The following is a 15603-nucleotide window of genomic DNA, read 5'->3' as shown; positions in this document are numbered from 1 at the left end:
CAATAAGCTGCAAGTTTAAGTGAAGTTTCTCTACATATTTAACAAAATGGAACTAAATGGGGACTTGCACGCTAAAAACAATCCATACATAAACCCATCCACGGTGCTCTCTTCAAAGAGGGGAGGAAAAAGCTAATTTTCACACTAGATTTTACAGTCATAGAAGGGAATTCTGCTGTCACACCAAGTGAATATACTTCAATCCCATTTCCAGTCCTGACAGATAACATTGCAACCAAAGTGCACCGCAGTATTATCACTATTATTACACAGAGCATCAAAGACACCTTAGTGCCACTACAAATCTCAATTCAATACTGGGTTTTACTTTTAAAATCATAAAATAAAAAGACTGAATCAAAAACAGTTATTACCTTGAGAAAGTTGCATCAAATGTATGTGCAAACTGCCTGGAATAACTGGCTCTGGAAGTTCCTGAAGAAAAAATCTAAGAAGGCTAATAGCTGAGGGTACATCTGCTTCTTTAACCAGGTCCACATCTTCTCCATTATCGTATCGTTGCCGGAGCCACTCCACTGTCTCAGCATTCCCATTGACTTGGAAAAGTCCTTCTTGCTCCAGACCCCCTGAGTTAGAAAAAAAATTGCAGAAATAAATTTTTAGCTCCAGTATGGACAAATATATAGGAAAAAATACCAATAATCAGATATGCACAATTCTCATACTGATTGAAACATTTTCTGGACAACAGTTTTGCACAACTTTCAGCAGTTCTCTTCCCAACATATTCTTGTGCCCAGTAACAATTAAATAACAAGGGAAATATTAGCAGTACCTAAACCACAGTACTTCCTACAAGGTGCCCTGCAGAGCTGACTACATTACAGTTGGCTAGAAAACAGTGATACACATAATAGAAGGAGCAAAGAAAGGAAGAACCCAAACCAACCAAATCCCATCCAGTTGAATAATTAATTTCATAAAATAAGTACTCTTCAAACCCCACAATCTATTCTGTAAGAGTAACAGTGAAATATATTATTTTAAATAAACAATTTGATACATACCATGTTCCTCAATATAGTCCACGACATGGCGGACTATGAATGGAACCTCATTGTCTGGTTGCCCTTCTTGCTGCAGCTCATCAAGTGGAATTCCAAATATTTTGTTAGCAAGAACAGAGTTGCAGTTACTCAAGGAAGGGGAGGAGCTCTTCCTCATATCTTTTTGCAGCCAAAAATCAAAGCTGTCTTTTCTGTTAATAGGAGAAATTAAAAGCAAAAAGCCCACTTCAATGTAAGTTTTTGAAAGCACTGACCTGTAACACAGAGCGTTTTAATCACCTAATGCAAATACTCTAGTCTGTCTCCATCCATTCACTGCTTTAATGAACAATTCTGTAATAACTCCAAACACAGCTAACTCAATAAACGACTATCACTGCAGTGTTCTGTCCAACCCTCAACAGAGGACTGAGAAGAACATATATAGCAGCAAGGAAAATGCAGAAAATTCTAGTTACCACATTTCTAATTAAGTTCTAAGGTATTTTGTAGATTCCTCAGTACTTTTTCTGACAGTATTTAATAGTCAGGCTTTCAGAACTCAATACAAAAGCATCTCAACAGGAAATGAAACCAATGGATCACACCAAACCAAAACTCTAAGTTTCAGTTATATGAAATCATTATGTACTTTGTGATACATAACTGCACTGTAATAATTTTAAAATATAGTTGGCATTTTCTGGTCTACAGAATAAAGCTTTCAACACCTGCATCAAATTAAAATTTTTACTGAACAGAAAGCCCCCAAAGCTAGTTTCTAGATGCTCAGTGATACCATTCTATCAGGCAGAAGCTCAAGCTTCACTTGCATGTCTTTGCTTGATAAAGGATCTAGATAGATAACAAAGGGCAGTATAAGTCAGTCAAGCTGTTACCCTGTCAAAACCAAAATATTTCTTCTAGGAAAGAAAAAACTGTCCTTTCAGAATAAATAATAAAAAGAAAAGAAAACATACTTGCTTAAATGCAAGCAGTCACTTTCACAGAAGCTAGCACACAGAACACGAAGTATACGCTGTTAGTCAAAGCATTCCAACAAAACTAAAATTCTCTGTTTATTAAGAGGTAGATTTTAATAATTAGACATTCTGAAATCCACGCTTGCTTTTCTTTTTTTTTTCCCCCAGCGAGTTAAGAAACCCACCTCAGAGTACTTAAACAGCCGAGTTTGAAAAACGCTTTTTGCGCCAGCTGCCCTCACTGACCAAGCATTCTTTTGTCATTTATGGCTGTTTAAGATTATGGCAAAAGATCAGCCTGTAGTTCCTCATTGAAGAATAGCAGAACTCGATCAGTACTTCAGCAGTTAATCTGAAAATAAGGAAAATATTATTAGATCATAGTTTTCAACAGTTTTAAACTCAGTTAGGAATCCAAACATTACATTAGAGGAATTCTTGTCAAATCATCAGTTTCTTGTTCTGAACAAGAAAGCATGAAGACCACATTAGCACAGCTTATAAGAGAGCCCCCAAAACAGCAAATCCCTCTTTTCAATTATGAGTTAACCAAATCCGAAGTGAAAGTTAGCATGGGACACCTAAGTCTTAACAATTCTGAAATAATTTGCAGACTCATTCAATCCTCTTCCGAAGAATCAAGGAGGGCTAAGTAGGTTACAAAGAGTGTTTTAAAGTACCTACCATACTAAAATATTTAATGGCTATGAAATTTTTAGAAAGATCTCAGGCACTGGTCTAATACATCATCTTTAAACAGCAAGACCAAAACCAAAATCCTAACTAAGGAACATTTAGAGTCAACCAATTTTTGGTAGTACTGATCCTTTTTTCTAGGAAGTTGACTACATGTCCTTTGCTGACTGTGAACTGCCAGTTCAAAGTCCAAGTGATCATCAGGTCTGGATACAGGAAGCAACTTCTCCCAAGTCAGATTCCATAGAAACCACCCACATTTTTGCCACTTTTTATTTAGAACCCAAATTATCTGGACATTTTTCATGTTCTCAGCTCTCAAAATAGCTACAAACCACAGTAAATTGCCTTTATGATTTTCTGTGGTATTAGAAATTTAAATTGCAGCTTCATGGCACAGTGAAGCCAATGTAATGCCCAGAATCAGTCAAAGGGTCACTTCAGTCCCTTGATCTCCCTCATTACCTGCTCTAAACAAACTCAAGCAACCGTGACTGGGCAAAACAAGCTTCTGACACACACATAACCACAACGCTCATCACCGAAACTAAACAATGAAGAGGTTTTCCCCAGCTTCAAAGTACATTCACTGAAACCTTTTGTTTCATAACTGGAGATTGATATGACAGACTGGAGACAAGTACCTTCCCTCCCTTTGTTCTCCCACACTAGCTCCTGCTTCTGTTCCACATCAGGACAAATAAACTTTATCTTCACTTGCAAATTCCTGACAATCAAGCCCTCTGGTTTTAGTACCGAAATGCCAGACCATTCATTAGCCTATCAAAACAGGAGCCCAGAGTACTCTTGGTAGTTTGAATAAAGCACTTTTCCTGCTCCCAACCCTCTCCAAACTGCATCTATGTGCTAAGGGACTTGGTCATAAGTTCTGTATAAGACTACTTCCACCTCCTCAGTATTTTCTTAAATCGAAGCCTAGGGGAAAAAGTATTTCAGGCATAAAAGTGTTTAAATTGTCTCTGCCTATTGCCTTGTATTACATACAGGTTGTAAATCTGTTACACCTCACACAAGTGAATCTTGGTCTGAGATCGGGACTCCAGGTGAGCTGACAACAGAAAATGAAGGGTTATATTCTAGTAAATGGGTTTTACTTTTTTTTTTTATCCCATCATATTCAAATATGTTACTGCAAATTCTTGGTTACTAAAAGATCCTACCAGATTCCAACAGTAAGGCAGTTGCAATTCATGATTCCCCTATAACTTATGGAGGCCTTCTACAGCCATTTTTCTTATTATTTTGGTATTTTAAGTGAAAGTCAACATAATCTTTGCATGTAAGTAGATTTCAATCAATCCGAATATATTGAGCAAATTTTAAAATATGAAGGTGCACACAGTCTATTTTCTCAAGCTCTACCAAAGTCAGCTTGTCCACAATGAACCAGAAAACCTCCCAGTGGCCAGCTGTGGGGTTAAGGGTAGCTGGGAGAAAACCTTTGATGGATCTGCCACAATGCTTCAGGCTGACTAGCTAAAACCAAGAAACAAACCTTCAAAACAAACACCACCTAATAAAAAGACCAAATTAGAAGTAACCACTTCTTTATAATTCAGCACCACATGAACAATCTTGCAGTGGGCTAGGCTTTCTCAGCAGAGGCAACCTTGTGCTCAGTTCACTGACATGAAAGCTCAGCCACTTTTGCCAGGTGCAGCAGATGAACAGGCTGCCTGAATATTAATTTCATTCACGAGGCATGAAAAAAAGAAAAAAAATATAGACTTCTACTTTAACTGGCTTGGCAATGTAACAATGAAGTTGAAACAGCCTAGTTGTCTCATAGTTAGAGCAAAACCGGATTTACAACCCAGGTTTATACTTTGAAGAAAGCTTTATATGGCTTATTATCACCTGGAAAAATTAGTGAAAGCCTCATTTTCACCCTCTCAGACACACACACCTTTACACACATTTCAATATATCATTATAGGCAACAATCTATTTTCAGAGCATTTCAGTCTTTTCCCTTTTAGTTCAGCCTTTGGTATCTTCACAGGCCGTGATACAATTAATCTGACATTTACCTAATCTAGAAAGAGCTAGAAACTCTGAAAGTTATTCAACTTCCAGCAAGTTTTATTTCCAGCTATTTCCAACATTGTAAAAAACTGTTAATAATTAAACATTTTTATCTGCACTTTTTATATGGATCAGAAGCTTTCCCACTTGCCCTCCGTTGACTTAGGAAGTACAGCACTGCAGACCCATACGAAAACTGGGACAGGACACGTAACCCTCAGGATTGGTTCCCAAGTCTTTTACAAATACTAAGCAATGCTGTGGAGTTTTTTAATACTTTTTTTGCCCCAATCAAGCATCTTAGGAAACAGGAGCTAACCCATTCAGTCAACTCAACTCTTTCTATTTTTGCTCATATTATCCTGATCCTTTTGAGCACATGCTTCCCCCTTACAATTTCACAACTTAAATGCTTCACAAGTTCTATCAAGAAAAAAAAAGCAACTAAAAAAAAAAAGCACACAAAAGAAAACTACCTGGCTTGAGTTTAATTATAAACATTCTGGTTGCATTTTTTTCAATCTACTTCCCCTCCTTGTTACTACATTTTAAAACAACCTTAAGCTACAATCATGCTCTCCAAAACATAAACGCAGGAAAGTAAAAATAAACCTTATTAGAAATACATATTATACCACAATTTGACAAGAGACTGAAAAAAACTTACTATGTCCCTTGAAACATGTTGAGTCCAAGCATCTTAAACAAGGGTAAAAGAGAGTTTTGCTCTGGACTGTGGATTTCAATGCTCTCCCGCATTATTTAAAAGAATTTGGTTTGCTTTTTTTATTAAGCCAAGTTCTTCATAGAGTATGCTCGGAAAACAGCATCATGAGCTGCATTTTGCCATCATAATAGCATTCACTTACTTTGGCAACTTAAGAAGTATTTACACCCACACATGAAATGCCACTAAAAACCCCACAGAATACATGGCTAACTGCTAATATTTGAGGAATACACATGAAAATTTAGACTTATGTTTAGTTCAGCTTTTACATTAATGACTGAAGTACAAATAATATACGAGCATCATTTTAAATTAAAGTCCTCAGGTTCCACCACCTTTCCTTAAAACAAAGGAATAAAGCAACAAGTAAAAATAAACAAAGAAAGGCTGTAAACTGAAACCCTGCCATAGGAATGAAAACATTAATTCTGCTTGTAGAATGTCTGCCACAAGTCTCAACTATTTAAGCAGTTCTTTTACTTGCTTATTTTATGTAGCAGGAAATTGGTATTGTCTCTCAAGCCAAACCCAAAGCTAACACTGACTGCTTTTTTTTTAATACATATTTTTAATATACTATTTCGTGGCATTAACAAACATCACCAGTGAATATTTTTTAACACATAAAAGTAAAAACTAAGATTTTTAGATGGGGTAAAAAACCCAACAAAATGGCCTGTCTCTGCTTCTCAGGAAACACACCAAGTTTTTTGGCTTTTTCAGCCTGCAGTGCTGTGACCCTGTGAACCATCACATGCCTGCAAACAGGGTTCTAACAGATCACATACACATCCTCCAGTACAAAGAGGATCAATGCTCCTTCTCTGCAGTAATTATTTACAAATAGAATTCCACAAAACACATTAGAGTCTCAAAGTTTTTGGTTTCTTACTCTATACTTGATCAAGAAAAACACTGTATTATGTTACTTATATGACTCACATCTAGACAAAACCTGTGATATCCCCCTGGATGCCCACAGCAAACATACTGTTAAATCCAAATAAATAACTAATTTTTTGGCTAAGTTTGAAATTATCTAAGTATATACATATTTTCTAAGAAGAATTTCTAAAAGATGGTCAGAACTCAAGACACAGATTCCAAGCTGGAATCACAGGAACTCTCCTCATGACATCACCCAGAGGCAGCTGCCAGGCGTGAGCAGGAGCAAGAAGGCTTCCCTGGGAAACTTTTGTGTCCCAGCTCAGCACAGAACACACAGAGCTATTTGGCAACTGCTGAACTACATTGATTTATGTTCCCAAAAAATGGCAACCAGCACTCTTGATCTTACTCTTAAGTTTTGTTGAGTTAAAAGGAAACTGATTTTTTGTAATGTTATGTCAGAACTGTAACAGTTAACACTGACTGATTTTTATGCTATTTGTACTCAAATTACTGTGAGCATTCCCAATGGATAAACTGCTTTTGGGCAAAAGAGCTTTTGCTCATCTGATTTTCAGCTTTTGTTCAGCTAACAAGTAAAACCAGACTATTTTGCTTGTTTGAAATAATCCAGTCAAAATTGAAAAGACAGCTAGGCTGGGGAAGGGACATGGCTTGGAGTAAATTTATACAAAAGACAAACTGAAATAAACCCCACAAACAGAACTCTACCACAAACCCAGGACACAGAAAAGGACAAATTTGTCTCAAGAGTACAGTAAAAGGCATGCAGAGATGTGGCAGTGCTTGAACAGACACAGAACATCCTCCATGGAAAAAGAATAATCACATTTAAGTACTCATTAATACATTTGAGTAGTCAAAACAGTAATTATTTAAAATAAAAGTTTTAAACCAGCAAGATTAGCTTAAAATAGACTCTTAAAGAAGATTTCTTCTTTTTGACTCAGTGAAATCAGCTATCAAGAGATATTTTAATCACGAGTCTAGACTGGTAAATCAGACAACTGGGCTCAGTTATTATTTTAAATTTAATAAGCTGGTCTTCTTAAGGACACAGTCTCATCCCCATTAAGGCATAGTGTTTGAAATTGGGTATAACTACAAAATTTAACTTGCAGTGTTGAAGGAATCCATGTTAGAATAAATATATTCTCAAGCAGATGTGACTTGCCTGCTCCCTTCGTTTCTCATTATGGTTCCTAACTCTTCACTGCCCTGTTTGCTTTCTGCTTAAGTAGGAATCAGAAGGAAAGCGGCTTGCTGCAGATTGTACACAATCACAAAAGGAGTCAGCAGAAGCATCAATACCAGCTCTTTAATTAATGAACTGTTTGCCTATGTATGCCTTCACATGTGCACTCACACACATATTAAATCTCAACTCTGTTAAGCAGAAATTCCTTTTTTTTTCAGCACTTCTTGAGATAGCCTCAAAAAAAAAAAAAAACTCAACTGACAAAATACTGGTTATACTGACAAAGCAAGTAGAAGCACAAAAAACACAACGTAAGATTTAGTGGAATGCAATTTTTGTTTCCTAGGAAGGTGGCAACAAGCCTTCTAATTTACGAATTAGAACAATTTAAATTAAGCCTTTATGTCCTTTCCATGCAAGAAAGAAACAAAACATCTCATGAAAGCTCCTCTGGAAGAGATATAACTAAAATTAATACAATTTTGGATGTTGTGGGTTTTTTTAATTTACAAGCCAAGAAACCATAATACTGATTAGTATTTCTTTTCCAGTCATTACAGTTTAAATCTACAATTTCAGTTGACAGAACCCGATCACACCGTCTCTGAAAAAGCCCATCATTCACGGACCTTCACTAGAGACATACCCTACCTATTAGAAAAACCTCAAATACAGTGACTGATTCAAGCAACATTCAAAAAAATTCTACACTTTCAAAGAACAAGCTGAGAGATGACCAAAACGTTAGCTGGTTTTGATATGCAAAAATAATGTTTTATATTCACTTACTAGATAAAATCCAAAGGCTTTTTAACAGCATTACAGTAACTTCTAATCCTGCAACTACATTGTAGCAAGAAAATAAAACCATCAGCGATACCAGAAAAAGTAGATGCTTGCTCAGTGCCTCACACCCACCACCACACACTGCCAGATTTTCTCTCATCTGCTGTTGCCAATGCACATGTGCAGAATTCTAAAGAAACTTCCTGCTCACACAGATCCCATCACACTCTTAACAACAGTAGTTAATAAATAAAAAGGCTTTTGTATCTTGTGTAACAGCTAATTATATTCATCCTACTCTCCAACCCCCAATGCAAAGCTCTACTCCACCAACCACACACATCTCATTGCCCCTGCATCAGATAATGCAGAACTTCGGTGCAATTGCATTATAAAAGTACAGTCAAGCAACAGGAAGAAATTATCAGCAAAACTGTGCAACTTGCAAGCTTCATGCTATAAAACCAAAGCAGTTTAACAATTGTCACTGCTGTTAAAACAGACTTTGGAACAGAAGTGAAGCTATCTCAGAGACACCAAAAAAACCAAACTATAAATATATAATGCACTTAATTCATTATACATAAGTTATCCTATTACATACATTTATCATCAGTTTGTTCCTTCCCTCCCAAGCAGGTAAGCAGAAATACAGACTGGAACTCAGCAGATTACAAAACGGTCACACAGCCCCTTCCCTGTCGAAACACTGCCTCTGTCAGAACCTTGAGCACATGCCACCAAAATAAAGGACAGGCTCAGCAACCCCACTGCAGGACAAAAACATTTCAATAAAGAGGTCAATGCTGCAGCACTGATTCTCTGAATTTCAAGAGACGGGGAAAGAAAAAGAAAACACCAAAAAAAAAAAAAAGTGTGGTACTGAGGTCCTGTCAAAACTTGATTATGACTAAATTTGAAGATGCCACCAGAAATCATAAGGTTAAGAGTTGTATTACAGACTAAAATTAACTAACCTGATTACATTTCTAGAGTGCCAAGACAACAAAAGATTTCATTAAATGTAAAGTTCAGCAGAAAGGGGAGCAACCCTTTCAAATATACACACTTTAAAAAAGGGTATAAAGGAAGAAAGAACCACATTCATAAGATTCCAGCTCTCACCTTTTCAGTTTTGTCCATGTATTATTATCCTACACAGCTGAGCACAAATTTTAATCCTAACACACTGCAGGGAGCACTGAATAGAAGAGATGTGAGGAGAGCTGCCAGGAGACTGGAACCTGGACAATCAGTGCAGGGTTCCCACCAGATACAGGGCTCAGATCCAGCAGATGCCCCACCCAAAAGTCCTTAGAAATGTCCAAACAGTGAAGAAAATAAAAACCATTTAAACCTCTTTATAAGAAAAAGCCTCTGCAACCATAGTCTTTGTTACAAGCTGTTTGAACACAAATATAAAGCCTTATCTTTATTTTAAGCTCGTTTGGCATATTTTTCTTTGTTTTTAAAGACAAATATACAGGATTTCACACATTTACAGGGGAAAGACCACAAGAGTAGAACTGTTTTTTATTATCACAATAGAACTATTTTCACTAATCAGAATATGGGCCTGCAAAATACTACCCATTTCTTGCAGTGAACGACTCCACCCATATGTTGCATACATAACAGGTTTGTGACCTTCTAAACTATGTTTTTAAGATTTCAAAACAAATCAGCTCTACAGAAAAAAAAGCCTGGTGGAAGATACAGTAACAAATACATTATGTTTCAGGGTGCAATAATCCACAGACTTCACTTGAACTGACTGAACTTCCACAAATCTCAAGAGCTGGCTATCAAGGTAGTAGAAACTGTGAAGATAAAATCTGAATTTACCAAAGCCTTGAGACAGCTAGTCATCCTCAAAAAAAATTTTTGCAGGTAAAATCTCTCACCTTACAGAAGAAAACAGTCATCAAGACTGAACTGCTCAATTATACTAACTTTCCAGTGAGCAATATAAAATTCTTGTATTCTCTGCCTGAATCCAATTTTGACAAGAGACACACAACCCCTCTGCTGAAAAACTGATAGAGCCATCACTTTACAAACTGCATGACAAGTAACAATCTCTCTCTTCTGTAGCCCTATACAGAAGATTTAATATTTCTTCACTTCTGTATCTCCTCCTCATATGTTCTGAATAAACTGTTATTCTTCAGCTCTTAAATAACATTCCTCACATCTGAAATGACTAATACATATACAACTAGGCCTGCAATGCAAGGAAAAAAGTTTATAAAGTTTGCCATCCTTCATCCTTTCAGATATAAATGATGAATTGCTCTGCACGTAGTTAATCCACTCCTAGCTAAATGGCCACTAGATTTTTGTGTGCTAATATAGCAGTAAAATTAACCTAGTGCTATGCACTGAATTAGAGGACAACTTGAGCTATTCTCTTACCGACATCACTTCCTCTTCCATGTAGCTGCAGCTTCTTTTGTGGGGGATGGGGAAGAAAAAAAAGAATCACCACACACCAAAAAACCAAAAAAACCCACAAAATCCAAACAAAACAAAACAAAACAAAACAAAACAAAACAACAACAACAACAAAAAAAAAAGAATAAAAAAACAAACCAAAAAATCCCCACACCTCAGACTTGGCAGGTTTTTACTCACTTTCCAATGAGCCCTGGAAAGGGGCATCACTACTCAGCTGTAACATTTGAGCAGAAATCAAATAGCTGAGTATTAGAAAAGGAGAAAACCCTACCCCATTAGGCCTTCCCACACAGCAAGCAAGGACCCACAAAACTTTCTGATGTCTGTTCCAAACGCACAGAGTATTTCTTCAGTCTCACCTGCTTTTGCAAACGTGCCATTATGTACACTAGAAAGCAATGCTTCACTGCTTGCACAGGTTCTCAGGGCATGAGCCACACATGACAAATGTTAAATTAAGTCTTTTAATGAGCTGCGAGAATATCCTCCAGTGTTCCAAGCAACACAAAAACTAAGTACCCAAAGTAACACAGAGCAGATAAAAACTACCATTTGCCAAGCTCAGATGTTTTAACGTGTTGTTCATGTCAAAATCTGCAAGCATTAAAAGTTACCAGGAGCTTTTCCGAGTCAGCTTCCTTAAATGTAACCACGGGACTCTACTTGATTGATTTTCTGAAACAATACTGTAAATTTCCAGTTTGATGCTTTCAAAACATTGAGGTATTTAATTCCTTATTGTTACATAGTCAGACAAGGAAAGAATCCCTATGGAGCCAAACAATGTATAAAATATAGACGAAGATTAAAAGAGATTCTAAACATCTTCAAGTCTATGCAACAAAGAACACATGAAGCAATTTACTAGTAATGAGCAGTAAAAAAAAAATAAAAAAGAAAACAAACGAAATAGCTAAACTGCTTATAATATAGGCCAACAAATCAGCGTTTTATTTTTTTATATGGCAGATTAAACTGCATGCAAGACAGAAAAACTTCCAACCTCAATGCCAATCCAGCTTAACCATTCGTTCTAAATTCACAAATTAACAATTCCATCCCTGCAGATATTCAGGAACATACTAAAAAAAAAAAAATGGACTGCGTAAGTTTTTACATATTCACTTTCTTTTTTTTTTTCAACAGGCAAGAGTTATTACGTGGTATTTACTTTCTGTTACTTCTTTTTACCCATCTTGAGCCTAGCAGCAGTAAGAAATTTTGTAAAAATTTCTTAAAACGTAGCCAGACCAAAGAACTTGAGAATAAGAGATTCGTGCATTAAAAGCTGGTGTTGCAATTATGTGATGGCAGGTTTTTTGTTGTTGGGTTTTGTTGGTTTTCTCCTGCTTGAAGGAGCACCCTAACACTGGGACATCTCATGTTAAAGCAACTTTTTGATAGCTTGAAACATTTCCAGTCAAAATATCCAAATCCCTAAGGAGTGTCCATGAACAATGGAAACCACACCAGCAAAGCCCTGAGAAGACACATTTGGTCACAGGCTGGCGCGTTAAGTCCATGACCCAGCGTTCTTAGTGCCAGCGCTACCTTCGCGATCACAGGCCATTTAGTGACTGCCCTTCTTTCAACTTCTGGGACCAACTTCGCTGTCAGGGAGCTGCGAGGCTGATGCTGTGAGCGCGCCAAGCCCCGCGGCAGGGGCACCAGGCTCTGTGGGAGCAGGGAACACCCTGGGAGCAGGGAACTCCCGGGGGAGCCGGGCTGTCAGCGCCGCCTGCGAGGTCCCACCGGCACCAGCCTGGGAGACGCTCCCGCCTCTTGACAGCTCCCTGCGAGCGGCTCCAGAGACTCGGCAGGAGGAAGTTCCCGCGCCCCGCTCGGCGCCGGTGCCAGAAGGTTCCTGAAGCCTGACGTGACACCGAGCAGCCCGAGCGGGGACCCCCCGCGCATGCGCCCCGCGCCCCTCACCGTTGCCGGGTGACTCGCCCTCCCCGCCGTCCTCAGCACCACCAGCAGGTTCCTCCGCCTCTTCCTACCCCGGGGGCCGGTGTGGGCCTCTCCTCGCCGCTCCGCTCTCCTTGAAGCCCTCCTCCGCCGGCCGCTGCCCGCGCCGTCTGCCGCGGCCGCCGCGCTGCCGGACCCGGCGCCGTTCGTGCCCTCACAGCCGCTCCGAGCCCCGAGCCGCGAGCGGGGGGTCCCCGACGGCAGCGGCGGCGACGGGCGGAAGTGACGCGCTGACTGACAGGTGCAGAGCGCGCGCCCCCCGCCCGCCTCCCCCCGAGGGTCACGTGCCGCGGGGCGGGGCGGGCGCCGAGGGCGGGCGGGGCTCGCGCCCTGAGGCGGTGGCGGCCGCGGGCGGCCCGGGGCGCCAGTGAGGGCCGCCCCAAAATTAACGTTTTCTCTTATTCTCTCCCGCACGGTCACTCAGCCACCCGCCCGCCTCGGCCTGTGCGGGCTCAGAGTCACAGAATCAATTAGCTTGGGGAAGACCTCTGAGCTCATCGAGTCCGACCTTGGGCCGAACATCACCGTGTCCACCACACGAGAGCACCGAGTGCCACGGCCGGTGTTTTCCTTAAACACCTCCCTGGGCAGCCCGTTCCAATGTCTCATCACCCTTTCCGTGAAGAAATTCCTCTTCATGTCCCACCTAAACCTCTTCTGGTGCAGTTTAAGACTCTCCTCGCATCCTGGGGTGCCCAGAGACTGACCACAGCCAGTAGTGGCACCATGCTGGCTTTGGTTGGACTTAAGGAAAAATTTCTTCACAGAAAGGGTGATGAGGCATTGGAATGGGCTTCCCACGAAAGTGGTGGTGTCACCGTCCCTGGAGGTGTTTAAGAGAAACCTGGATGAGGCACTCAATGCCATGGCCTGGCTGACATAGCTTGGACTCAATGACCTCAGAGGTCTTTTCTGGCATAACTAATTCTGAGATTCCAGTTTTGCTTCTCTCATAACCATATTCAAGTATTTCTTGTAAGTTTTCTGAATTGAAGCATCAAGAGCAATCACTGCCAAACATTTCTCAAATGTAAGTGCACCAGAAGTAATGAAGTGCCCTTTGACAAAGAGCTAATGCATTTTGAAACACAAAATTTAGCACCCTTAAAGTGAGTTAGCATAAGTTAGAGAGGAGATGCAAGCTTACACCCGAAGTGTTAAAACCAGTGCCTGGCAGTCTGTGGTTCCCACATGCCACGCTAAAACTACAACAGCTTTTTCTGTCATGCAGTGCCAGCAGCCATAGGTAGTGGGTTTAATAAGGCATTTAAGGAAACTTGGATTTAGTTAGTAAAAATCCTCTCAAGAAAAGCTGGTTTTTTCTCCGATGAAAAACTAACAAAGAATACATGAAAAGGGGAAAAAATACACAAGCAGGATGAGATTAATTGAAATCTCTGTATTTTCAATAGCTGGGAGGATTTTGTTTCAGGTTCTCCAGCATGGATTCTGAATTTTATCTAGAGATACATTTTTAAGATTCATTAAAAGGTTTTGCATTTAGAATTCGAAGAAGGGAGAGTCACAAACTCACAGTAAATTAACCTGGGTTTAATCAGATCTAAAACTCTGTTTTCCTGCTGGAAGATTTGGTGTCATTAGGAGGTACACACAAACCCAATAAAACGTGTAGGGTCAGGGGAAATGGCCTCTCAGGAGGTCTGTGTGTGCTGTCCATCTCTTTCCACAGCAAACTTCTCCACTTGAACCACTAATAACATTTCCTCGCATCAGGATGAGGTTTCTGAATTTGTATTTTGTATACATAGCCGTGTTCTTTCTGATTCATTTAGCCTCATCAACAACAATAAAGATACTGAATCAGAACAAGCTGGCAATTTTGTTGATGAAACATGGGGGAGAGCGGACTCCAGCTGGCTCTTCAGCGGATACATTGGCCAATTGACAGGAATAAAACTGCAAGAAACCTGACACAGAAAGCACACATGGTGAAAGGAGGCAGACAGCAGAGGCAGGCAGGTACTGCACTGCACTGCACCTGTTTGCTGGTTTTGAGTCCAAGGCGGTGGCTTCTCTCCTCTGAACTGGCTCCGAATACACAATTTCATGCCAGCTTATCCTACCTCCTTTCAAAGCCTTCCAAGGCTCCTTGCAGGGGGCAGACATATGCAGTCCCAGGCTGCCATTTTAGGCTTTTCTGCTCACTTTGTTTTGTTGCTGTCTACTTGAAAGGTTGAGGACAACCCAGGAGTCACAGAGTCAGAATATCTCAAGTTGGAAGGGACCCATAAGGATGGAGTCCAATTATCTGCTCCTCACAGGACTGTCTAAAGCTAAACCATGTGACTAAGAGCATTGTCCAGATGCTCCTTGAACTCTGGCAGGCTTGGTGCTGTGACCAATTCCCTGAGGAGTCTTTTCCGGTGGCCAACCACCCTCTCAGAACCTTTTTACCTCTCAGAAGAACCTTTTCATAATGTCCAGCCTGAACTTTCCCTGACACAACTTCACTGCATTTCCTCAGGTTTTGTGACTGGTCATCAAAGAGAAGATCAGTATCTCCCCTTGCCTTTAAGGCAAGCTGCAGGGTGTGATGAGAGACCCGCTCTGTCTCCTCATCTCTGTGCTGAACAAATGCAGCGAGCTAATCTGCTCTTTGTAGGACTTTCCCTTGAGACTTTTCAACATCTTAGTCTCTGGTGCTTTAGCCACATTTTCTACGTAGTAAATAGAGGAGAGGGGCAACAACCTAATGCGTGGCTGCATGGTTACATCCCCAAAATTCAGCTGTTGAAAGCATCTGCCTCTCAGATCACTCCTAAATATCACAATAGAGCAATGTCCATTAGCTGTTCCCACTGC

General features: G+C 40.1%; 1 protein-coding gene across 5 annotated transcripts in view; it reads right to left on the bottom strand.

Moving 5' to 3' along the window:
- Nucleotides 1-12898, bottom strand: part of FAM13B (family with sequence similarity 13 member B) — a 44755-nt gene extending 31857 nt beyond the window's left edge. For 2 of the 5 annotated variants that reach the window (XM_088173677.1, XM_088173680.1), the window contains exons 1-4: nt 12745-12898; nt 2176-2342; nt 1029-1219; nt 375-587 (exon numbers count right to left, since the gene is read on the bottom strand). In XM_088173677.1, coding sequence (XP_088029803.1) covers nt 375-587; nt 1029-1185 — 370 coding nt within the window. In that variant the 5' untranslated portion in view covers nt 1186-1219; nt 2176-2342; nt 12745-12898. The remainder of the gene's footprint in view (nt 1-374; nt 588-1028; nt 1220-2175; nt 2343-12744) is intronic. The other 3 variants (XM_088173679.1, XM_088173681.1, XM_088173678.1) reach the window with 2 other exon arrangements.
- Between the last annotated feature and the right edge of the window lie 2705 nt (nt 12899-15603).

Source organism: Sturnus vulgaris, chromosome 15, assembly GCF_052056855.1.
Source record: "Sturnus vulgaris isolate bStuVul1 chromosome 15, bStuVul1.hap1, whole genome shotgun sequence".
Classification (NCBI taxonomy): domain Eukaryota; kingdom Metazoa; phylum Chordata; class Aves; order Passeriformes; family Sturnidae; genus Sturnus; species Sturnus vulgaris.
The sequence above is the reverse complement of the archived record's forward strand: the minus strand, read 5'-3'. Positions and strand labels throughout refer to the sequence as shown.